The 25,187-nt window shown below is 43.1% G+C and overlaps 2 protein-coding genes across 7 annotated transcripts in view; both read right to left on the bottom strand.

Annotated features, from left to right (window-relative positions):
* The window catches only part of PDE10A (phosphodiesterase 10A), a 699,109-nt gene that overhangs the window by 665,554 nt on the left and 8,368 nt on the right, over positions 1-25,187 (bottom strand). The window contains exon 1 of one of the 6 annotated variants that reach the window (XM_075339769.1): positions 4,043-4,091. The exons of the other annotated variants lie outside the window; for them this stretch is intronic. The gene's annotated coding sequence lies outside the window, so the exon portion shown is untranslated. Of the gene's footprint in view, positions 1-4,042; positions 4,092-25,187 lie in introns of those variants that run through there. 6 annotated transcript variants of the gene reach the window in all.
* Positions 17,048-19,216, bottom strand: LOC142295153 (uncharacterized). Its single transcript, XM_075338223.1, has 6 exons — positions 19,118-19,216; positions 18,966-19,047; positions 18,808-18,885; positions 18,494-18,707; positions 18,257-18,413; positions 17,048-18,125 (listed from the first exon to the last, which is right to left on the bottom strand). The coding sequence occupies exons 2-6, from the start codon at positions 19,011-19,013 to the stop codon at positions 17,090-17,092; spliced, it is 1,533 nt and encodes a 510-aa protein (XP_075194338.1). The 5' UTR covers positions 19,014-19,047; positions 19,118-19,216; the 3' UTR covers positions 17,048-17,089.

The raw sequence follows: 25,187 nt of genomic DNA, 5'->3' as shown, positions 1-25,187 counted from the left end.
GCTGAAGAATGGCATCCACAGACTCCATTTTCTGGGGCAGGTAAGCTGGCAGTCAAGGACAGATTGGTCCGTTTTCTGTGCCAAAATGGATGACCCCACTAACTGACCACCCCTTATAAAACCCTTAATTGTTCCTGCCCCCACTAACTACACCCACAATGCACAATTCAAAAATCTTCTATTTCTGCTCTCTAAATATCTTTAACCCCTGCTTAATCCCAATCACTTAATCCCCCTTTCATTCCCGTCCTAACCCAGTCATGTCAGCCTCCCTTTTAAGGCTGGGCCCAGTACGGCCTCTCTGGAAATTTTCCTTGGCTTTCTGTAAACTTCCTAAAATTTCTTTTGTTGTTGGTCAGCTGTTCTTTAGAGCAGCCATGCTAACACAAAAAGGGAATGCAGGAAAAGTTCAACACAAACTTCAGCTGCTCAGAAGTAACTACAGTTAACCCCTTCACCCCCGGCCACTAAAACACCCTAATGACCGGGCCATTTTTTGCAATTCTGACCAGTGTCACTTTGACAGGTTATAACTCTGGAACGCTTCAACGGATCCTGGCGATTCTGAGATTGTTTTTTCGTGACATATTGTACTTCATGTCAGTGGTAAATTAAGGCCGATATTTTTTGCGTTTATTTGTGAAAATTTAGGAAATTTGGCGAAAAGTTTGAAAATTTCGCAATTTTCAAACTTTGAAAATTTATGCCCATAAATCTGAGAGATATGTCACACAAAATAGTTACTAAATAACATTTCCCACTTGTCTACTTTACACCAGCGCAATTTTCGAAACAAATTTTTTTTCCGTTAGGAAGTTAGAAGGGGTCAAAGGTCATCAGCAAATTCTCATTTTTTCAACAAAATTTACAAAATAATTTTTTTTAGGGACCACATTACATTTGAGGTGACTTTGAGAGGCCTAGGTGACAGAAAATACCCAAAAGTGACCCCATTCTAAAAACTACACCCCTCACACTGCTCAAAACCACATCCAATAAGTTTATTAACCCTTTAGGTGCTTCACAGGAACCAAAGCAATGGGGAAGGAAAAAATGAAAATTTTACTTTTTAAACACAAAAATGTTACTTTAGCCATAAAATTTTCATTTTTACAAGGGAGAAAAGAGAAAGTACACAATACAATTTATTGTCATGTTCTCCTGAGTACGCTGATACCCCAGATGTGGTAAAAATCAATTGTTTGGGCGCACGGCAGAGCTCGGAAGGGAAGGAGCGCCATTTGAATTTTTGAACGCAAAATTAGCTGCACTCATTAGCGGACGCCATGTCGGGTTTGAAGACCCCCTGAGGTGCCTAAACAATGGAGCTCCCCCACAAGTCACCCCATTTTGGAAACTAGACCCCTCAAATAATTTTTCTAGATGTTTGGTGAGCACTTTGAACCCCTGGGGGCTTCACAGAAGTTTATAGCGTTGAGCCGTGAAAAGAAAAAAAATTTTTTTTTACCACAAAACGGTTGCTTCAACTAGGTAGCTTTTTTTTTCACAAGGCTATGAGGAAAAAATGCACCATAAAATGTATTGTGCATTTTCTCCTGAGTACGCAGATACCTCATATGTGGTGGAAAGTAATTGTTTGGGTGCATGGCGGGGCTCAGAAGAGAAGGAGCGCCATTTGACAGCAAAATTGGTTGGAATCATTAGCGGACGCCATGTCACGTTTGGAGACCCCCTATGGTGCCTAAACAGTGGAGATCCCCCACAAGTGACACCATTTTGGAAACTAGAGCCCTCAAATAATTTTTCTAGATGTTTGGTGAGCACTTTGAACCCCTGGGGGCTTCACAGAAGTTTATAGCGTTGAGCCGTGAAAAGAAAAAATTTTTTTTTTACCACAAAACGGTTGCTTCAACTAGGTAGCTTTTTTTTTCACAAGGGTAACAGGAAAAAATGCACCATAAAACGTATTGTGCAATTTCTCCTGAGTACGCAGATACCTCATATGTGGTGGAAAGTAATTGTTTGAGCGCATGGCAGGACTCAGAAGAGAAGGAGCGCCATTTGACTTTTCAAACGCACAGACGCAGTGCACTGATCGGCCGCTGCAGGACGCACGGTCGGATGCGATAAAAAAAAAGCGTCGGGGATACGTAAAAAAAAAAAGTCACGCCAAAAATTGACCATGGATGCAGATCCGTTATGTGCATCCCTGATCAGCGCTTGGCGGGACGCACGGACGGATGCGATACAAAAAGCGTCGGGGATATGGAAAAAAAAGTCACGCCAAAAACTGACCACGGATGCAGATCCGTTATGTGCATCCCTGATCAGCGCTTGGCAGGACGCACGGACGGATGAGGTGTAAAAATGGACAGGGGATACGGAAAAAAAAAAAAGTTATACTCACAGTACCCAGAGGACTAGCAGGAGGATTACTGACCAGAAGAGCTGCAGAGGAACAGATGGCAGAGAGATGGACAGCTTTACAGGAGCAGCAGGCAGATCAGCAGAATGCCCAGGAAGGACCCAGCGATGGACGCAGATGTGATCAGGCCGGTGAAGACAGGTAAGAGGACGTCGGGGGAGAGCAGAGGGGGGGTTGAGAGCAGAGGGGGGGAAGAGCAGAGGGGGAGGGGGGAGAGCAGAGGGGGGGTTGAGAGCAGAGGGGGAGGGGGGAGAGCAGAGGGGGAGACCGGAGAGGGAGCTGCAGAAGCAGAATAGAGATAATGGGGGAGGCAGTCAAATCGCGGGAGGAGCGGATCGGGATGTCGGGGGGGGGGGCACGGCAGGGGCTATCACGGCAGCGCGCAGGGGCACCACGGGAGCGCGCACGGGCTGCAAAGTGAGCACAGTACTCACGTGCAGCAGCAGATCGCAGATCGCAACAGGGAAGCACATTGGCAGGGGCAGATCGCGGCAGGGAAGCACATAGCAGGGGGCAGATCGCAGTAGGAGGCAGATCGCAGCAGGGCGGCACATCAGGGAGCATGCAGGGGCCATCACGGGAAGCGCGCAATACTCACGTGGAGCCGGAGCGGCGGTGACATCGGCGGCGGCAGCAGCGGTGGTGTGGTACCACAAGTACCTGCAGACATGTTGGGGGAGGGCTCACAGGCCAGCACAGGCCTGGGGAGGGCGGCCACCGGCAGATCAGACCGCCCCACTGCACACTGATTGGAGCGATCGTGCTATGACGCGCAATCGCTCCAATCAGTGCTGCAGGGGCTGGGGGCGGCATGTTTGAGGTCCACCTATGATATGCTGCAGCAGCTGCGGCATCTCATAGCTGGATCTCACAGGATCGCACTAATTCGGGCATTATTTTTGCCGAAATTAGTGCGATCGATGTGGTTGGCGGTTCAGATTTGAACAGCCAATCACATCGATCGTCGATAGGGGGTGGCGATGCTGCCCCCCCTGGAGTCAAGCAAAGGTCCCCTGCTGTAAGAAACAGCAGGGGACATCATTTGAAAGCCGTTGCTATGGCCACGGCAATCAAATGAAGTTTAGGCCGTAAAATTACGTCCCTGGTCGTTAAGTCACGTTAAAATAGGACGTAATTTTACGGCCCGCGGTCGTGAAGGGGTTAAAAAGTTCACAGAAGAAAAAAAAAATTCAGTGCGCCGAACGAGCACGCCAAAAAAAGGACGTACTCAAAGAGTCAACCAAATACCCCTTAAAATGACAATTTCCAGCTTTCTAGGTGCGTAAATTTGCAAAGTGTCTGTCAAAACAAGCAATTTGCTATCCAGCAGCTGTGGCTGAATGTGTGTAAGGCCCGTTTCAAACATCAGTGATTCTGGTGCGTGAAAAAAAAATAAATAAATAATTATATATAGCACAAACGTACCAGAATCACTGACATACGCAGACCCATTATAATCAATGGGTCTGCTCACACATCAGTGATTTTTCACTAACCGTGTCTGTGTGCGTCGGACACGCGTGTCCATGATTGCCGCACGGAGACATGTCCGTTTTTTTCTGGCATCACTGATGTCCCACAGACCACGCAGTGGTGTTATCCATGAAACACGTACCAGAAAAACACGGACATTTAAAATAAACATTTTCAACTCACCTTTCCAGCGACGCTCTGTGCAGCCTGTGCTGTCTGCAGCTTCCTGCTTGGCTCATGAATATTCATGAATGCACTCAGAGCCGACCCGGAAAAATCACACAACACGTAGGGACATGTGCGTGTTTTACACAACAGTGAAGAACGTCTGTTTTTCACTGACGTGTGAAACGGGCATAATGCTTGGGTCTCAAAGACAAACAGTTCTGTCCAGCAGGAATTCCAGCACCCCTAGAGACCAGGAAGTTATAGGCAGCTAAGAGGTATTGTGCTCAAAAAGAGAGCGTGACAAACAAAAAACAAAAAGGAATTTGCCATTTATCTATACAAACACAAATTCATGGACAAAAATGCTTTATTGGACGTTAAATGTTAATCTACACTGTGATAAACTATGCACAGTGTTGCCGGCCATTGTGTGCTGTGCCATTCTATATTCTAATTGGAAAATGCTAGTATGCTCATCCCATCTGTTCCCTATTTAGGGTCCAGAACTAGGGATACCTAGGGTCAGGTATCCAGCTTGACGGAACCTATCCAGGGTGGTGAGGGACCCCGGGGACCAGCAGTAAGTTTGGTCAGGGGGTCATCATCTCCCCCTTCCCTAGACACAGGGGTCCCCTTCCCTTATGCCGCTCACTTGGTACTTCCCCGTACCTAGCGTGACATGTGGGGGGGGGGGGGATATTAACACTAAGGCCTTGCTCCAAAATTGCTCATGGTATCCGATGTGCAAGCGTCGCATGTGATATGCTAATGACCCTCGGCTCAGACTCTGAGGGTCATTATACTGCGAGCCGATCCTAGGATCGGAGCAGGAAAGATTAAGCTCTCCGTCATCTCCGCTGCCTGTCTCAGCACATAATCAGACCGCACTAGGATGACAATGGTGTAGTCCTATGTTTCACATGCACCCATAGACTTGTATGTGTACGTGATATATGTTCAAAAACACAGCATGCTGCAATTTTTTTCTCAGGCAGAGTCAGACAAAAAAAAACCAACAAACACAACCCTACTCAGGAATCCTTAGTAAACTAGATTAAAAAAAGGCAAGCTGTCGTCCAAAAAAAAAAAAAAAAAAAAAAAATTTCAATAACTGAAAAAAAAATGTAAAGTATTAATGTTTTAATGTTTTGTTTAAATATTATCGTTTTTTAATTGGGCAAAATAAGGAAAAAAAATATTATAAGTTTGATATTTTCCACTCTTAAACATTAAGCGGAGCAGCTGCTGAGATCCTACTGTAGAACTAGCTCACATAGAAGTGGGTGGAATCTGCTTTCCTGTGTGTGATGTCACAGCTCCCCCTCCCATTTTGGGTGTTTCCAAAAGGATAAGGGAAGATGAAGTTAAAGATCACAGTGCAGAGCAATTTTGTTGGTGACAGCAAACTGATCCTAATGTCTAAAGGGGGACAGCTGCATAGTGCTCCCCAAATAGTGCTCTGCACGTCCTGTACAAGCAATACTCTGCCACACGAACACACACCCCCATGTTCTGACACACGCACGCCCCCAATTTTCTGCAGCACCCAAACCTGTGTATTCCGCTCCTCAGTATACCGCACTGTGCTGAGCGGAGGCCTGAGGTGTGCACACGGCGGCGGGTGGAGGGAAAGCGGCGGCCCGGCCTGCACACATCTCGGTGGGTGACAAGGGGAAAGTACAGCACACAGCATATGCTGTGAGCTCCACAAAAGATGGCAGTGATCTCCTCCCTCTGCTGTGATCTGGACAGCCCAGGGGCACTTGTCCAGGTCACAGCAAGAAGCAGACAGTGCAAGAGATAGTTGTCGCTCTCCGACCCTGTCTTTATGCACAGGGGGTGCCGTATTTGAGGCGAGTAACTGTCGTTACTCGCAGCAAATCCAAGATGGCAGCCCCCAGTAAAACTAGAATGAAATAAAAACTAAATAAACAGTGAATTTAAATTTGTATTAAAAATACTTTGATTTCATAATCACCATTAATACAAAAATAAAAAAGCGACACCTTATCTTTAAGCTTTTAATTTTTTCAAATTCAATGAGTAATGTTGGAATTAATATAATACTTATCAAAAGGTTTCCACTCTTCTCAGCTACTGTGGTTACACTTTGCAGCGGAAGAGCTTCCTACTATTTTTGCATTTGTGACGCTTGTGGACCTAGAGAAATTTATTCCATGAGGATTCAGACAAAGTAATGTGCTTCCTGTATGTAATAAATCTTCATTGCGTGGCAGCAATATAGCCTAGAGAATAAGTGCACCCTATGGGTTAACCACTGCTCAAAACCATGATGACATTAGCACAGGAACTCTACAAGTTCATCAAGGGCTAGAAACCCAAGAGGGAAAAAACAAAAACTCGTGTATCGTGCTGCGCAAAGAATGTTTCCATCCATAAACTGGATATCTTATTAACGGAGTTTTGTGAACAAGATTAGGAATATAAAAAGGTGCTATGCCAGACACCCTATAAGGCATCATTTATTCCCAAACAAGTTAGATTTATCAAATGAAATGAAAAAAAAAAAAAAAGTGTCTAACTTTCAACTTATATGTTGCGTCAATGAATTATTGCATTCTTGTTTTCTTTACATTAAGGTTATGTGCACACGTGTGCGCTCTGCACCGCACCTAAAAGGTGCGCTTCAGAGCGCAGCTGAAAAGCTCCGTTCTGAAGCGCATGGTGCCGGCAGAGAACGTGCACTCTGCATGCTGCCTCTCCCTATAGACAGCTTGCAAACCGCACGAAAGAAGTGACATGTCACTTCTTAGAACGCAGCGATTCGGGCAGCAGCCGAATCGCTGCGTTCTAATAGGCCACGTGCGCACGGCTCCTACACAATCTCCATAGACTGTGCAGGGGACGCAGGACGCATGCAGTTACGCTGCGGTGCAGAACGCAGCGTAACTGCATGCAATACGCACACGTGCGCACATCCCCTTATACCCCTTTGGGGGGGGGAGGTTGTGCCAAAAAAAAATATATAAAAAATAAAATTAGTAAAAAAAAAATAAAATATATAAATAAATATTCATCATATACAAAAGTTTGTCATACATCAAAGAACATATTGAAAAGCTTAGCGCTATACAAATTAAAAAAAAAAAAATAATGAATGTTTTTATTGTTATAAAAACCCTTTCAATCACAACATTCATATAAATCTCAAGGTTGGCTAAAGAACCTAAAGCAATGAGTGACTATCACTAAAACATTGACACATATGTATGTTTTTCTCACTATCTGACATGAAATCAGAATAAACCTTTCCAGTTTTAAATCAATTAGAATTACCAAAATTATTTGATGTGGTTTTGACCAGGAGATGTAAATTTGGTGCAGAAATGTCTGCACCTAAATACTATGGGAATCTCCATTTGTGACCTTAGGTGAACTCCGTGACGTCACCGCTCAATGCTGCGGCTCTGTCAGTGTGTCCCTGACTCCACAGTGCCCGGTCACATTCTCTGGTGTGACGGTGCACTGTGATTTCAGATGTAGCAGAGGCAGGATCGTCATGGGACCTCGCATGGATTACGTAGAACCTTCAGGGTGTTTTGTTTTTCTGGAGGGGTGTGAATCGGTGAAAGAGGGCATTTTTGCTAACAAAATTAATAAAAGGATGTGTGTTTTTATTTCTTTTTACTTACAGGGTTAGTAATGGGAGGGGGCAGGGAACCGTGATTTTTGACAGATTACAGCTGTCATTAACCCCCTTATATTACACAGATTGCCATCGGTCCATGGCAAATCAAGACAAGCCAGGTAAAGTGCCAGGAATTGGCACATCTAATGGATGCGAAAATTCCAGGGCGCTGTGCATTTGCAAATTTTAGACTGGGAGGGGCCCAATAACCATGCCATGGGCCTACCCAGCAACCACTGGTTTTTTTTTGTTCTTTTTTTTTTAATTATTTAAAAATATTTTTAAAAAGCCACATGGGGTCCCTTGCATTTTCAGACACATCTTAGATAATGCACACAGCTGGGGGTTGCAGCTTGTAAAGCGGTCTGCTTTATCTGCACTGGGTATCAAATTTTTTCCAATTATTTTCACACTCCACAATCAAATCACAAATGCCGACAGTCAAACTGCAAAAAAAAAAAAAAAACAAAAAAAAAAAAACACAAACAAATATGGATGCTATCACAGAGGGTGGGTGGTGGAAGCAGTGAATATGCATGCGAGCTAATGAGCAGACCCAGAAGCAGTGACAGCCATGCGGAAGACACGGCAAGTACAATTCTCCTGCTTTACAGCGCCCTAGTCCTCACTAACACCATTGTACAGCACACATGTTGGGGTCCCGACAGACTTATATGGGGGTTTGGCATTCAAATGCAAGTCCAGTCCTGAACCAGACTAGGGTTTCCAAATCTCTAATCTAGATAAATTCCTTGGAGGAGTCTAGTTTCCAAAATGGGGTCACTTGTGGGGCAGCTCCCCTATTTAGGCACATCAGGGACTCTTCAAACACGACATGGAATCTACTGTTTATTCTAGATAATTTTGTGCTCTAAAATTCACATGGCACTCCATCTCTTCTGAGCCCAGCCATGCACACACACAATAGATGTCAACCACTTATTGGGTATCTGTGTACTCAGGAGAAATTGCACAACAAATTGTATGGTGCAATTAATCATTACCCTTGTGAAAATGCAAAACTTGTTAAAATGACTTTGTGGCAAAAATGAAAAAGTAATAATTTTTCCTTCTACAATGCTTTAGTTTCTGTGAAGCACCTAAAGGGTTACATTTCTTGGCTGTGGTTTTGAGCAGTTTGAGTGGAGCAGTTTTTTTAGAATGGTGTCACTTGGGAATTTTCTGTCACCTAGGCTTTTCAAAGTTATTTCAAATGTCATGTGGTCCCCCAAAAATGTATATTATATTAATAATTAGTAATAATAAACAAACACAACAACAACAACAACTCAGAATCACAGGGATCTATTGAAGCGTTCCACAGTTATAACCTCAGACATTTTCTCGTAACAGGGTTGGTGCCTCAGGATTGGTGCCTAGATGATGTGGTACCGATATTTAACCCTTTCACTCCAGGGCATTTTTTCCATGTTTTGGGTTTTTTTTTCCTCTGCTTCTTCCGAGAGTCGTAACTTTTTGATTTTTCCGTCAATCCGGTCATATAATGGCTTATTTTTTGCGAGACTAGTTGTACTTTTAAATGAAACCATAAGTTTTACCATATAGTGTACTGGAAGACATCAAAAAAATTTCAAGTCTGGAAAAACTGCAAAAAAAAAAATTGTGATCGCACAACAGTTTTGGGAAATTTTATTCACCATGTTCACTATATGGTAAAACTGATGTGTTGGTGTGATGTCTCAGGTCGGTATAAGTTTGTAGACACAAAACATGTATATGTTTACGTTTATCTGAGGGGTTAAAAATTCACAAGTCTGTAAAAAAAAAAAAAAAAAAAAAAAGTGTGGCACACTTTTTGCGTCATTTTCCAAAACCCATAGCGTTCTCATTTTTCGTAATCTATGGCTCAGTGACTGCTTTTTTTTGCGTCTCTTGAGTTGATGTTTTTAACGTTACCAATTTTGTGCAGTGTAGTGATGTAGTGGTGCAGTTTATTACAGGTGCAGTATATAGTGATTTAGTATATTACAGGTGTATATAGGGGTGTAGTGATGTAGTATATAGTGTTATAGTATATAGAGGTGTAGTTTATTACAGGTGTAGTGTATAGGGATGTATATTACAGGTGTAGTATGTGGCGGGTGTAGTAATTAGTATATGGGGATTGTGTGTATGTATATAATGTGTGTATGTATATATTACACACACACACACACACACACACACACACACACACACAGTATATATGCGTGTGTGTATATTATAAATAATATATGTAGAACAGAGTTAATTATATTAGTCCGGCCCTCTAAAACCATCCCAACTTCTCATGCAGCACCATGGGAAAATTAATTGCCCACCCCTGCTTTACACACACACACACACACACACACACACGTCCGACAATTAAATTGAAAATTATGATTTTGCCATTTTAGCAATAAATATTATAAAACCGCTATAATTTCATGAAATAACTATATTCTTAAATAATTCAAAATTTATACATGTTCTAATAACTTTTTTTTCTCTTTTTTCATTCTGTTTGACTATTTAATCTTTATTTAGCAGTGTCTTGATGTTCAAAACGCATCTGTCAAAATGCAAGGGAAAAAGCATGAAAAAAGCGCAGAAAACGCATCTAAAACGCAGTAAATTCGCAGTATTGTTTTGTGAGGTTATATTGGTTGAAAAAAGACCCAGGTCCATCTAGTTCAACATTCTTCCACCAATTACATATTTCGTCATTAAATCATTTATAACCGACAATGTTGTGTGTTCTGAGGAAAACATCCAGCCCTTTTTTTTTTAATATATATATATATATATATATATATATATATATATATATATATATATATATATATATATATATATATATATATATATATATATATATATATATAGATATAGTTGTTAGTGTCTGCCACTACCACCTCTTGCGGTAGGGCATTCCACGGTCTAATCTAACTGTAAGGTTGGGGCCACACGGGGAATAAGTGCGATAGCTCACATGACAGACTGCTCACGCTGACAGCACAGCAGAAACCGAGTGTCATGCGATTGTGGTCCGATCCTGCGATCATGCCACAGCTGCGGAGGGGAGGGATTTATCTCTATCTCCTGCATTTGCGGCTGATGCGAGAATCGCATTGCACTCCAGTGTAATGCAAAGTCAATGTGATGTTACCCATTCAAGTCTATGGGGGCGAGAGTGTGAGTGAAACAGGATCGCATTCCACCCGCAGCATGCTGCAATTGTTTTCTCGGTCCGATTAGGGTTGAGAGGGGAACAACAACAACAAAAAAATAAATAATCAATCGCATTTCACTTGCTATGCATTACTCACCATGTGTGCTAGCCCTAAAGAACCCTGTTCTTTTTAGCTGCCGAAATCTCCTTTCTTCAGACAGGCCCGAACATGTACATCTGTCTGGGATTTTTGCTCACCGTTCTTGTGATAATTTTGACCCCACAGGGTGAGATCTTGCGTGGATCCCAGATCGAGTGAGATTATCATTGGTCTTGTAGGTCTTCTATTTTCTTATTATTGCTCCCACAGTTTATTTCATCACACCAAGCTACTTACCTATTGCAAATTCAGTCTTCCCAGCCTGTTGCAGGGCTGCAATTTTGTTTCAGGTGTCATTCGACAGCTCTTTGGTCTACACCATAGTGGACTGTGACTGTTTGAACTTGTTACCAATATAAAAAGACACCTGTCCACAACCTCAAACAGGTACATTATGACAGGTAATGAGTGGAGAACAGAGGAGACTCTTATGGAAGTTACAGGTCTGTGAGAGCCAGAAATCTTGCATGTTTTTCTATGACTAAATACAAAAAAATCTAGTTAATTCAGACAAGGTGATTTTCTGGATTCGTTTTCTCATGTTGTCTCTTATAGATGAGGTCCACCTATGATGTTACTTACGGGCCTCATCTTTTTAAGTGGGAGAACTTACAAAAAGTATTTAGTCAGCCAACAATTGGTGGCTGACTAAATAGTGTGTGTGTGTGTGTGTGTGTGTGTGTGTGTGTTACCCAGCTGAAATAATGTTGTAAAGTTGCCCCTGCTATGTATGGTGAAATGGCTGTTTCTGGCCATACAAGGACATGGTCTGGTCATACTACAGCTCCTGGGCAGGGAGAGGCGAGGGGGGAGGGGGAAGAGACACGAGAATACAGCTAGCACAGCACGGGATAATAGAGGATTTTTTGTGAAGTAAAACATTTCCCCGTCTGTTTGAAAAAAGTTTTACAGCAAAAAAACAAAAAAAAAAAAAAAAAAAACAAACACAAAAACAAACACACCAAAATGTATCAGCAGTGATTTCGTGCTGTAATGTCTGTACACTTCACTTGCTACTGAAGATAGAACAAAGCACTGTAGTGTGCATGCAATCTTTAACCTTTTCCTGCACATTGCAGTACTTTGCCCTCAGCAGGGCAGAAAAAAATTATGCGTACGCAGGATCGCAATGGAGACCTGTGTGGCTGACATAGAATGCATCATCCTCATGGAGCTGGAAAGCAGGACAGTGATGGAAGGAAGAAAGGAGGCGCCGAACTGAGACTAGTGACGCTCATTGGACCCGACTGCCCGGCAGGTGAACGTAAAAAAAGGGGGTGTGGGTTTTTTGTTTTTTGATGTTATGTTCAGTTATGGACATACACGGACTGTAAAGGTCCGGATCCGTGCGATTTCAAAGATTCTGGGTGTTCGATAAAATACAAGTTTGTTTTTTGTTGTTGTTTTTTTGGTTTTTTTCTTTATGTAATTTTATTCATTTTTTTCCCCCATTCATTTGAACGAGTGAAAAAATACTAGAAGAGCACTGAAAAAAAAAATTTAATATGCTGCAGGTTTGAAAAAATAAAATGCTTTTGTTTAAATTAAAAATTTGCTAGCAAAATTAAGCAGAATATGTGCATGAGATTACTTATTATCTTTGCTGGTGCTGTAAAACCACTACAGTTTGTTTTTTTTCATGGCAAAAAATGCTGAGGGAATGCAGTGTGTGGATAAGCACTTAAAGTAAAAATTACACACTGTTTCTCTGAGATATTGCATACTGTTGGCCATACTGTGATCAGATAGAACAATAATGAAATATCTATAGTGAAGTGATGAGTAGACCCGGACTGTAAAAGTCCAGATACGTGTAGTTTAAAAATTCATATTATATATATATATAATTATTTTAAAAATAATATATGAAGCTTCGTACTTGCTCCGTCGCAACTGTACACTGCTCCTGCGGCGTCTCCTTCACTTCCTGGGCAGCTCATGCATAAGCATTACTTTCCCCGCCTACCGCCAGCCTGGAGTTTGTGATTGGTTGCAGGGAAACAGGCTGGGGGCACATCTGACTGCAACCAAACTCGGGGGTTTGTACCTCCCTGATATATTCTATAGGGAGCGCTCACACTTGCACGAGTTTTGGATCACAAGACCCAGATGGCCACACACTCTCTGGATAGGGGTTTCTCGGCTACATACATGCAGCCAACCAGCTCCTGTCAAGAAAGAGTGTGCTGCCTCTGAGGTCAGGTTATCTGCGGTCACATGTTAGAATCTCCAGCATTGACCGCAAATAACCACTCATTCATTCTCTGGAGCTCACAGCTGGCAGTCATGTTCTATGGCGCTCGCTGTGAGGTTCAGATGTAGCAGAGCTGAATCGCCATGAGAACTCATGTGGATTACGTTGGACGTCAGTGGTGTTTTGGGGTTAATAAAGTGGTGAAAGGGCGTTTTTTATTCCAAATAAAGGATTTTTTCGGTGTTTGTTTATTCACTTTCACTTACAGATTAGCGATGGGGTCTCAGACGCCTGCCATCACTAATATAGGACTTAGTGACTGCCATTAACTCTTTATTACCCCCGCACCAGAGAAAAATCGGGAAGAGCAGGGTAAAGCGCCGGGATTAATCGCATCTAGTGGATGCGACAATTTGTGGCAGCTCGAGGCTGATATTTTTAGGCTGGAACTCCCCAGCCTGAGAATACCAGCCCCAACTGTAGGGCATCAAAATTAAACACAAAAAAAAAAAAACACAAATGCGGTTCCTCTTAGGCCAGAGTCACACTTGCGAGGGACTCGAGCGAGTCTCGCATCGCATCACCCGGGGCACGGCTGCACACTATCCTGACAGGAGCGGGTCGGCTGCATGTATATCTACGCAGCTGCACGCTTGTGTCCGGAGAGCGTCAGGGTGAGGAGATGCGAGACTCGTGAGAGTTCATCACAAGTGAGACTCCGGCCTTATTTTGATACAGATCTAGTGGGTGGGGAAAGCAGTGAAAATTCAATGTGGGTTAATTGTCGGCTCTGTGACCTGGAAGCTGCTTGCAGCCATGACGGATCTTCGGTGATAACACTGCATGAGCTCCTACCCTCCTATGCCCTCTACCAACATTTTAAATCTCCAGATCTGGTCCCCACAGACATATGGGTACCGTTTTTTTAATTTTTAGCAGGGACCCGCCGGTCTCTGTTATTTGCGAGTCCGGCTCTAGTTATGTTATATAGAGGGGACTGGGTACTTCTATATGGTATTCTAGCACTCTTTTAAGTCTTTGACTAGAGATATCGCTTAGGTGACACATTAGGGACAGACAACGTTGAGCAGGGGTGCCTCTTTACTTTAGAGTGTCATACCCTTCGCTGTTAGGTAGGGTTGGTTATAAGGACATTGTGGGGGTCACACAGGCCATTTTTAGCTGCAGCATCAATTTTCTTATACTAACCCTCCTGCTTTTTCCTCCCCCATGTGTCTTATGGTAACCATAACATGGGAGTATCACTAGGTTGTCTTTGACCATACACATTTTTACTTGTTCAAATGATTTTTATTAGGTTTTGTAGTTAACAAATCTTGAAATCATTCGTTACAAAATTTAAGGACATATAGATAGTAAAGCAAGGTTAAGAAAATGCACATATTTTGACCCTCCAGTTTGTTAGTGTTGATACATCAAGCAGTATATTTTGTTGGTCAAATCAATTGCTTATGAATTAACTTTTTGCAAAACATAACTAAACAACAAATAAAATTAACAACTTCCTGACATGGATTCCGTAGACAGTCCAGCAAATTTGCAAGATCAGAAACATATAATTCTAGTGAGTTTTAGATCAGGGAGGTATCAAAGACTAGAGCTTCAGGCCTGGAATTATTAGTGAGCTTGCATTTCTCGAATATAGTTAGTGTTTTCTCAACGTCAGTTGGGCTATATAGTATATAGTAATACATATTCTACTAGTGTCCACTAATCTCATTGCATCCAAATGGAAAAGTGAGAAATCTCCTAATATTCAAGAAGCTAAGGAGAAACTAACTCTACATAAAACTTTAGAGTACTACTATGCCATAAAAAATAATACTCTTAAACAAAGTACCTCACCAAATGGGACCCATGGCCAGAGCCCAATCACCGACAGACTATATAGACCATACACATCTTTAACGCATATGTATTAAAGATTAATCATTTATTGGGATTAGAACTTTTTTTCTAGTTCAGTTCTTTTGGATCCCGGATCCCTAAGGCTACTTTCACACATCAGTTTTCTGTATTCAGGTACAGTCCTTTTTTTTGCCGTATCCAACGTTTCCGGTTTTGTTGTGCAAACCGGAGCAAACCGGACCCACCGGATCCGGTTTTAAGCGGATCCGTTGTGAACGGATCCGTAAAAAAACGGATCCGGTGGGTCCGGTTTGCATCCGTTATGTCCGTTTTTTTACGGATCCGTTTTTTAAACACTAAACAAACAATTAACGAGTTCCGTATTCTGATTGGCTATTGGGAAAATATAGTATATATACAGTATTTTGAAGCATATATTACAGAATGAAGACAGAGACAATCAGAAACCATGGATGCTATTCTTGCAAATTACACAAAGATCACTGCAGATTTTATATTTGAGGCAAATCGCTTGGCTATCATCGTCAGAGAAAAGGAGCGACAGCGACATCGACGCTTTTGGATCCATCCCCTGACTGCCCAGAGACTGACACGTGGGGTGTTTTCAACCCTATACCCGGAGCTCCGTGGAAACCATGAAAAATTCACAAGCTATGTCCGGATGGCAGTGAATAATTTTGACGTCCTCCTTGGCCTTGTTGCGGACAACATCCGTAAAACGGACACCTTCTGCCGTTACTCTATAACACCCGAGGAGCGTTTGCTGGTTACGCTTAGGTAAGTTTTTTTTTTTCGAACTGTATCCTCCTGTAAATTGACTTTTAACTGTAATGTGTTTGCTATTATTTTTTTATAATTATTGTCTTTCGTTTACAGATTCCTTGCAACTGGAGAGTCGCTTTCGTCCCTCCACTACCAGTTTCGACTAGGAATTTCCACCATCTCGGGAATCATTAGAGACACTTGCCAAGCCTTGTGGGATTGCCTCCATGAGGATTTCATCCCCCAGCCCACCAGGGACAGATGGCTTGCAATTGCTGAACAATACTATAACATTTGTCAGTTTCCAAATTGCCTTGGCTCAGTGGACGGCAAACATATAAGAATTGTGAAACCTGCTGCTTCGGGGTCAGAATACTACAATTATAAAAAGCATTTCTCAATTGTCCTAATGGCAATAACGGATGCGGACTACAAATTTATCTCAGTGGACATTGGCGCATATGGGAGATCCAATGACTCGCAGGTCTTTAAAATGTCCCCAATGGGGCGGCGAATCTATGGGAATACTTTTGATTTCCCTCCTGCAAGACCTCTTCCTGGCACATGTGAGCCCCCAATGCCCTTTGTTTTTGTGGCCGACGAAGCCTTTCAACTCTCCCAACATCTATTGAAGCCATATGCAAGCCGTGGATTGACGCAAACACAAAAAATATATAATTACAGATTATCCAGAGCCAGAAGAATGGTGGAATGCTCCTTTGGGATACTAACCAGCAAATGGCGAGTGTTGTTAACAGCCATTAATTTAAACATTGAAACTGTTGATGAAATAGTGAAAGCATGTGTGGTACTGCACAATTTTGTTTTAACAAAGGAACCTTTGTCCTTGGATGACCAGAGTTTGGAATCCACCTCTTTGACTGACTACACCAGTCCTGGATTTAGGAGTAGTGTTGCCTGTTCAACAATCCGTGACAAATATGCTGACTATTTTGTGTCCCCAGAAGGTAGAGTAGATTGGCAAGATCAAATGGTATAAGATTTTTGTTTAGTTTTATAACAAATAAACATAGTTAAAAATAAATTAAAAAATATCTTGTTAACCTTGTTAATTTTAATCTTTCACTCGCTTTAAAAATTTGTAATTTTTACACCGTCAAATTACAACATGTTATGTTTTTGTATTACCTTTATTATTAACTTAACTTGCAAAATAATATTACCCCCCAAAAAAAACAAGAACAAATAAATACTTTTCAACAAAAAACTTTTATTTTTATTACATACATAAATTATAAATTGGTATATCTTGGGCTTGGGGTGGAGATAGTACTGGAGGGGCTGACAGGTGGGAACACACGCACAGTTGGAGTATTGAGGGTGGAAAGTGGTGTTGGTGGTGGTGGTGGGGAAGTAACAGAAGGTGAAGGTGTGGTTGAGAAACCAAGAGGGAAACCAGGAGATGGGATGGGATTTGGTAAGGATTGAGGGGTGGAGTGGAGGGATTGGGAGACAGAAGAGGTGGCGGGTGAATTAGTGGCTTGAGTTGGGGTCATGATGGGTGTGGAAGGCGAGATGTGGTAGTGGGAAGGAAGTGTAGGGGCAGATGTGGTTGGGAGCTGGTACTGGGCCGCAGGCTGGTACTGGGCAGCAGGCTGGTACTGGGCAGCAGGCTGGTACTGGGCAGCAGGCTGGTACTGGGCAGCAGGGGGAGTAGGGACAATGGCTGGAGGGGGGGCAGGTGCTGGAGGAGGGGTGGGTGGAGGTGGTTGGGAGGAAACCTGCGCCAGAGCCTGCCGTGTGGCTTGCATTACATGCATCTGCTGGTCAGGAGATAGCTTTTCCATGCGCTCTAGTACGGCTTGAAAAAAACAATGATTGGGTGATTTACTTGCATCTAAATGCAGCCTGTCCAGACGCGTGCACAATTCGTGTGTATTTTTTTCCATATTGGCATTTATGAAGCTAAAAGATGAACGATTTTGTTCGGCTAATAATTGAATGGCGTTCTGGAAGGCTGCATTTAGATGCAAGAACTCGGGCGCATAGCTCTTTTCCTGACCCCTATGACGCTGACGCCCAGAACCCAAAGGTGTTCTACTGAGGGCAGCAGTGTCAGAGGGGTGGGGTAGGGGAAAAGCTATCTCATCACCAGCAGCTTCAGGTAATGAAGTCTCACGTGAAGCTCCAGCGCAGGTGGATGGGACAGATGTCGATGGAAGGGAAGGTTCAGATGGGTGGGGTCTGTGCCTGTGTTCCCCAGTGGCGGACTGTTCAGGGATCGCTCCTGTCGGGTTCGATGCAGGCTCCTGAGTGCTGCAGACGGTGCTGGTAAAAAGAGGAAAAACAAAACAATAATTAATTTAATTGCTATACAGTGCCACTGAATAAAAAAAAAAAAGGCAAAAAAAACCAGACATAAAATATTATACTTTGTACATATTGTGTGGAATATTTACCTTCTGCACACCATAGTTGTCCGGAGGAACGACAACGCTCTAAAGTAACGGTACTTCGATCTGCGTCCTCCGGATCCACTCGGGGCCTGCATCTCTTGATTCAACTCCTTTTTGAAGCGATCCCTGATAGACCGCCACCGCTTCTGAAGTTTGTCACCTGAAAGTGGAAAGCACAAAGTGGTTAGTATACAACACATTACATCCTGCAGCATAACCTACTGAACTGTGAATACTTACGCTGTTTCTTCTGGCCACGAGAATTGAGCTCCCCCCAACCTTCTACCGCTGCGTGGCATACCTCGTCCCAGAGTCGACGGGTTACGATCGAATCAGCGTGGCGGCGGTCAGCCATGTTCCACAGCGGCTCCCTCTCTCTAACTTCATCGATGAGGAGGTCGATGTTGATAAATCCGGCCTCCTCACCGTCAGAATCGGGAGCACGCTGTGATGCCTGTTCAAAGAAACAAAAAAGAAATTAAAAAAAAAAAAAAATTATACCTAAATTCACACAGACATGAAAAAAAAAAAAAAAATTAAAAAAAAAAACTTACACTAAGACCACCGCCACCTCGACGACGACCCTGGGACGGTCTTGGGGGAGCTCTATCGTGAGCCCTAGAAGTTGAAGCCTTTAGTGAAGGAAAAAAAAAACCATTATTTACTTATGTGTTTGGTGTGCTGTGGTAAACAATTCCTGTATGAAACTTACACTCACTCTGACCGCCCGCTCCGTGTATTTCTCCACCCCTTCCGTCATCTTCTGGCAGCATCTCCTGTGATGTTTCGGCCACCTATGTAAATGTCGTTTATTTAAAAATTTTTTTTTTTTTTAAAAAAAACACCCTAAAAAAAAATATATACCTCAGTTTGTGAACCGGAGGGCGGGCTACCAGAAGACGACATATCTTTTTCTATAACAGGCCTCGCACAGCAAATGGCTTGACAAAACTGTGCCCGCAACACTGCACCTGTAAAAAAAGAAAAAACAATGTCTAAGTACATGTACGCAGCTCACAACAGTGATCTGTGGACAGTACTGTGGACATTACCTCAGGGACACTCTCCGCCACAACAATTGAAGACTGGCACCGAACCAAACTGGCACTGCAAATGGCTTGACAAAACTGTGCCCGCAACACTGCACCTGTAAAAAAAGAAAAAACAATGTCTAAGTACATGTACGCAGCTCACAACAGTGATCTGTGGACAGTACTGTGGACATTACCTCAGGGACACTCTCCGCCACAACAATTGAAGACTGGCACCGAACCAAACTGGCACTGCAAATGGCTTGACAAAACTGTGCCCGCAACACTGCACCTGTAAAAACAGAAAAAACAATGTCTAAGTACATGTACGCAGCTCACAACAGTTATCTGTGGACAGTACTGTGGACATACCTCTTCCCTGGAGCACTGGACTGGAGGACAGCAGAAGTTGAAGTCAGGAACCAACGGCAGGAGGTGTGTAGAATGTGCTGGATCCTTTTATAAGTTTTGTGATGATGAAAAAAAAAAAAATTTGCGCATGCTCTGTTTACCAAACCGGATGCGGTCACCGCATCCGGTTTAAACCGCATTGCGCCGGATCCGGCATGCATAGACAACCATTCTATACAATGCCGCATTGTACCGGATCCGGCAGAATGCGGTTTTTTTAAGGGGCAAAAAAACGTTACATGATACGTTCTATCCGGCCGCCGGATTTAATTATTTTGCCGCATCCGGAAAAAACCGGATGCACCGCAAAGCCATCAGGTACAATCCGGTTACAATGCAAGTCTATGGGGATAAACCGGATGCGATACCGGATCCGTTTTATCCTTTTTTTTCCGGATTGTACCTGATGGCAAAAAACTGATGTGTGAAAGTAGCCTTATAGCTCACTGATTTTGTTAAAACTGCATGTTTCAAATCCACGTAAATTTCTCTTGGGGTTACATACACGGTGTTGATTTTTCCCATAGAGTTCCTCTAGATGCGGAAAATCGGAAGGTAAATGATACATGTACGGTTTTAGCGTGTCTCAAGCAAGTAATCTGCTGATGACCACATCAATAAAGTTTTATTCATAACCAAATACCAGGAAGTATTAAAAGCAGCTTTATTTAAAATATGACATGCAATTAAAAATGCAATAAAAACCTATGTAAAAAATAAATGCAATCAAAAACAAAGCTCAAGTAATTATTCACCCTATTGACTACATGGTAGGAAGCACACAAATAGAAATTTCTTCAGTGGTTGCCACTGCATTAGTGAATAGAAGAATCACTGCCAAATGAATAACATTTTGTCTCTCTTCAAACAGCATAACCGGTAAAAAAATAAAAAAAAAAAAAAAAAAAAAAGAAGAAGAAGGGTGGGGGAAGGTCGGGAGGGTTGGGACTCGAGATAAACTACAAAATTACACATAATGTAAGATAATCATAATGTATGTATATGATTATTGATTATATGTTTTTGTTATTAAAATCTAATAAGAAGGTTAAGAAGAAAAAAAAAAAGTCAGAAGTGGATTTGACAGGTTTGGGAAAAAGAAGTCCTACTTCTATCTGGATGCATTTCTAGGTACCGGTAGTTTTCAATAAAACTAGCAAAAAAATAAATAAATAAAAAAAAAAAAAAACACGGATGTCACGGGACGGCACTCACACCATCCTAGTGATATCTGATTTTCTAAAATACATTTCTCACGTTTCCTAAAACACTGGAAACGAGTGATGTGTCACAATGTCTGTCAATTTCTATTCTATGTCAGTCGGTCTCTCCCTCTCGGTCTCTATCGATCGGTCACTATCTTTGTCTCTCTCTCTGTCCATGTCGGTCTATCCCTCTGCCCCCCTCTCTCATACTCACCGATCCCCGGCACGGCGCTGCATGGCGTTCACACTGCTCTGGCGGCTTCTCCTCTTTTGAAAAAGCCGGCCGCATATTATTCAATCTCGTATTACCTGCTTTCCACGCCCACCGGCGCCTATGATTGGTTGCAGTCAGGCACGCCCCCACGAGGAGTGACAGCTGTCTCACTGCAACCAATCACAGCAGCCGGTGGGCGTGTCTATGCTGTGCATTAAAAAAAAAAACTGCGGTCCCCCCCCCCCCAATTTTAATACCAGCCAGATAAAGCCATACGGCTGAAGGCTGGTATTCTCAGGATGGGGAGCTCCACGTTATTGGGAGCCCCCCAGACTAACAATATCAGCCAGCAGCCGCCCAGAATTGCCGCATCCATTAGAGTAGTACCCCGCTCATCCCGATTTGCCCTGGTGCGTTGGCAAACGGGGTAATAAGGAGTTAATGACAGCCCATAGCTGCCAATAAGTCCTAGATTAATCATTGCAGGAGTCTATGAGACACCCGCAATGATTAACCTGTAAATTAAAGTTAATAAACACACAGAGTTAAAAAATCCTTTATTTGAAATAATAAAATAAAACAAATACCCTCGTTCACCACTTTATTAAGTCGCCAAATAACTCATCCTTGTCCAACGTAATCCACTGAGGTCCTGCGACGCTCTCAGCTCTGCTACATGAAGGTGACAGGAGCTGCAGAAGACGCCGCCGCTCCTGTCAGCTCCACGCAGCAACTGAGGTGAGTATCGCGATCAGTTGATGATGTCACTCAGGTTACTCGTGGCCACCGCTGGATCCTCCAACAGTGACAGCAAGTCGCCAGAGTGACAGCGATGAAGTCACAGGTGAGTTGCGGTCACGGGGGGAGAATACAGCTAGCCGCGCGTAACCTGAGTGATAGCAGCGCTAATCGCGCTGCTCAATTCAGTCACTCAGGGGATTAGCGGTCACCGGTGAGCTGATCAGGATGCGACAGACAGAGCAGCGGCATGACAATGAAGTCGGGTGAAGTTCACCCAAGTTCATTCTGATCGTGCGGCTGTTTCTGCTGTCGTCTGCCATTCAGCTCTGCTACATGGCTGTGTCTGTTGTCAGCGGCCATGTAGCAGAGCTGAATGGCAGATGACATAGTAAAAACGGATCCCCTACACATTACACACGCTAGGCAAGTCATAAAAAAAAAAAAAAATATATATAAATAATTCGCACTTGCGTTACACTCGGACCTAACGTTAACTAAAATCAGCCGAGTTTTTTTCAGCCCAGTCGGACCGATTTTACTCGCATAGATGTGTTTCTAGCCTAAGTGAAAGTAAATAAACACAAAACACCGAAAAATCCTTTATTTTGCATATAAGATAAAAACCCTCTTTAACCACTTTATTAATCCCCAAATACACCTCCAGGTCCGGCGTAATCTACACGAGGTCCCGCGACGCATCCAGCTCTGCTACATGAAGCTGACAGGAGCAGCCGTAGAACACCGCCAGTCTCTGTCAGCTCCAGGCAGCAACTGAAGTGAGTCACACTGTCAGCGGGGACATCACTGAGGTAGTGTGTGTGGTGATGATAGGAGCGGTAGTGCCGGTGTGTATGCGATGATGAGTGCGGTAGTGCCGGGATGATGGGGGTCTCTCTCTCTTGGCTTAACGCAACGCGTTATTTCACAGGAATCCGTTGCCTTTATATCACACTATTTACAATGCATCCCTCACATGCGTCACACAGTGCATTGTGACGGATGCCGTTCAACGCAAATGTGAAAGTGGCCTAAGAAGGGCACGAACATAAGGAAAGGCAAGTGGAGTCCAAAGTTTCTCAAATAAGGGTATCTGCAGACAATGATTTTTTTCAGGCTTTTTTGTTTTTTAGCAGACCAATGCCAAATAACTTGTTACTCTTTGATGTACAGTACAGACCAAAAGTTTGGATACACCTCATTCAAAGAGTTTTCTTTATTTTCATTACTGTAAATTGTAGGTTCACATTGAAGGCATCAAAACTATGAATTAACACATGTGGAATGAAATACTTAACAAAAAAGTGTGAAATAACTGAAAATATGTCTTATATGTTAGGTTCTTCAAAGTAGCCACCTTTTGCTTTGATTACTGCTTTGAACACTCTTGGCATGCTCTTGATGAGCTTCAAGAAGTAGTCACCAGAAATAGTTTTCACTTCACAGGTGTGCCCTGTCAGGTTTAATAAGTGGGATTTCTTGCCTTATAAATGGGGTTGGGACCATCAGTTGTGTTGTGCAGAAGTCTGGTGGATACATAGCTGATAGTCCTACTTAATAGACTGTTAGAATTTGTATTATGGCAAGAAAAAAAGCAGCTAAGTGAAGAAAAACAAGTGGCCATCATTACTTTAAGAAATGAAGGTCAGTCAGTCCAAAAAAATTGGGAAATACTTTGAAGTGTCCACAAGTACAGTGGCAAAAATGATCAAACGCTACAAAGAAACTGGCTCACATGAGGACCGCCCCAGGATAGGAAGACCAAGAGTCACCTCTGCTGCAGAGGATAAGTTTTCCGAGTCACCAGCCTCAGAAATCGCAGGTTAACAGCAGCTCAGATTAGAGACCAGGTCAATGCCACAGAGAATTCTAGCAGCAGACACATCTCTAGAACAACTGTTAAGAGGAGACTTTGTGCAGCAGGCCTTCATGGTAAAATAGCCGCTAGGAAACCACTGCTAAGGACAGGCAACAAAAAGATGATCAATATCCAACTCTTTGACAAGTTTAAAGATATGACAAGGGAAATACCAAGGCCAGGTATCCATCCACAGACAGCTGTTTCGGGGTATTGCCATTCATCAGTGTGGAGTAGAAGTTGGATATTGACTAAAAGGACCACTTAATATGGTGGTTATGGTGGTCTCCTAAAAAGAGCCACTCCTTGGCTAGGTCCTTCCTGGAGGGATATCTGGTTAGTTTCTGTGTCGAGACTCCTACCAGAGGCTCCACGGACTTTTTCGTTCCGTACTTACGTGCGTCCGTGATTTTCTCACACTGATATGTCCACGTATTCTCCGGCAGCACGGGTGTCACACGGCTCGCATCCGTACCACACGGATGTAGTGTGGATGCGGTTCCGTGTGACACGCGCCGGAGAACATGTGTCATTAATTTAAACACAAAAACCCACACATACTCACCTTCACCAGCCCCGCAGATTCTTCCGCTGCAAAGTGTTCCTGCCGGCCGCCGCTCATTATGAGAGTGTTAAGGAGGTGGGCGAGCTGTCACGGGCGCTAAGCTCTGCCCCTCCGCTCGGCCGGTAGCAGCGTCAGCGGAGAGTGGGCGGGGCTGGAGCCAAAGATCAGAACCCAAGACAGCAGCGCAGACCACGCGAGTATGCAAATTACCGGTTCTCCGTGTGCTATTGCGGATAGCACACGGAGAACACACGTGTACCGTACGTACCCGACACACATACCTACCACACGCAGGGAAAATAAGTGTCTCGCGGCACTGCGTGATTTTCACGGATGTGTGTTGGAGGCCTAAGAAGGAGAGTGATGGGGTGCTATGCCAGATGACCTGGCCTCCACAGTCACCAGACCTGAACCCAATCGAGATGGTTTGGGGTGAGCTGGACCGCAGAGTGAAGGCAAAAGGGCCAACAAGTGCTAAGCATCTCTGGAAACTCCTTCAAGACTGTTGGAAAACCATTTCCGGTTACTACCTCCTGAAGCTCATCAAGAGAATGCAAAGCAGTAATCAAAGCAAAAAGGTGGCTACTTTGAAGAACCTAGAATATAAGACATATCAGTTGTTTCACACTTTTTTGTTAAGTATTTCACTCCACAGGTTTTAATTCATAGTTTTGATGCCTTCATTGTCAATTTACAATTTTCAGAATCATGAAAATAAAGAAAACTCTTTGAATGAGAAGGTGTGTCCAAACTTTTGGTCTGTACTGTACACTGGAGACCAAAACTATAGAACACCACACAATTTCCTAAATGTCAAGGTCATTGTGTAGTCCTATATGATTATATCCTAACATGATTAAACTATCAGTATTTTAAGCTTATTTCATAAATGGAATTTTGTCCAAAGCACAT

Source organism: Anomaloglossus baeobatrachus, chromosome 3 (assembly GCF_048569485.1).
Source record: "Anomaloglossus baeobatrachus isolate aAnoBae1 chromosome 3, aAnoBae1.hap1, whole genome shotgun sequence".
NCBI classification, from domain to species: domain Eukaryota; kingdom Metazoa; phylum Chordata; class Amphibia; order Anura; family Aromobatidae; genus Anomaloglossus; species Anomaloglossus baeobatrachus.
This window is presented reverse-complemented; position numbering and strand designations above follow the sequence as displayed.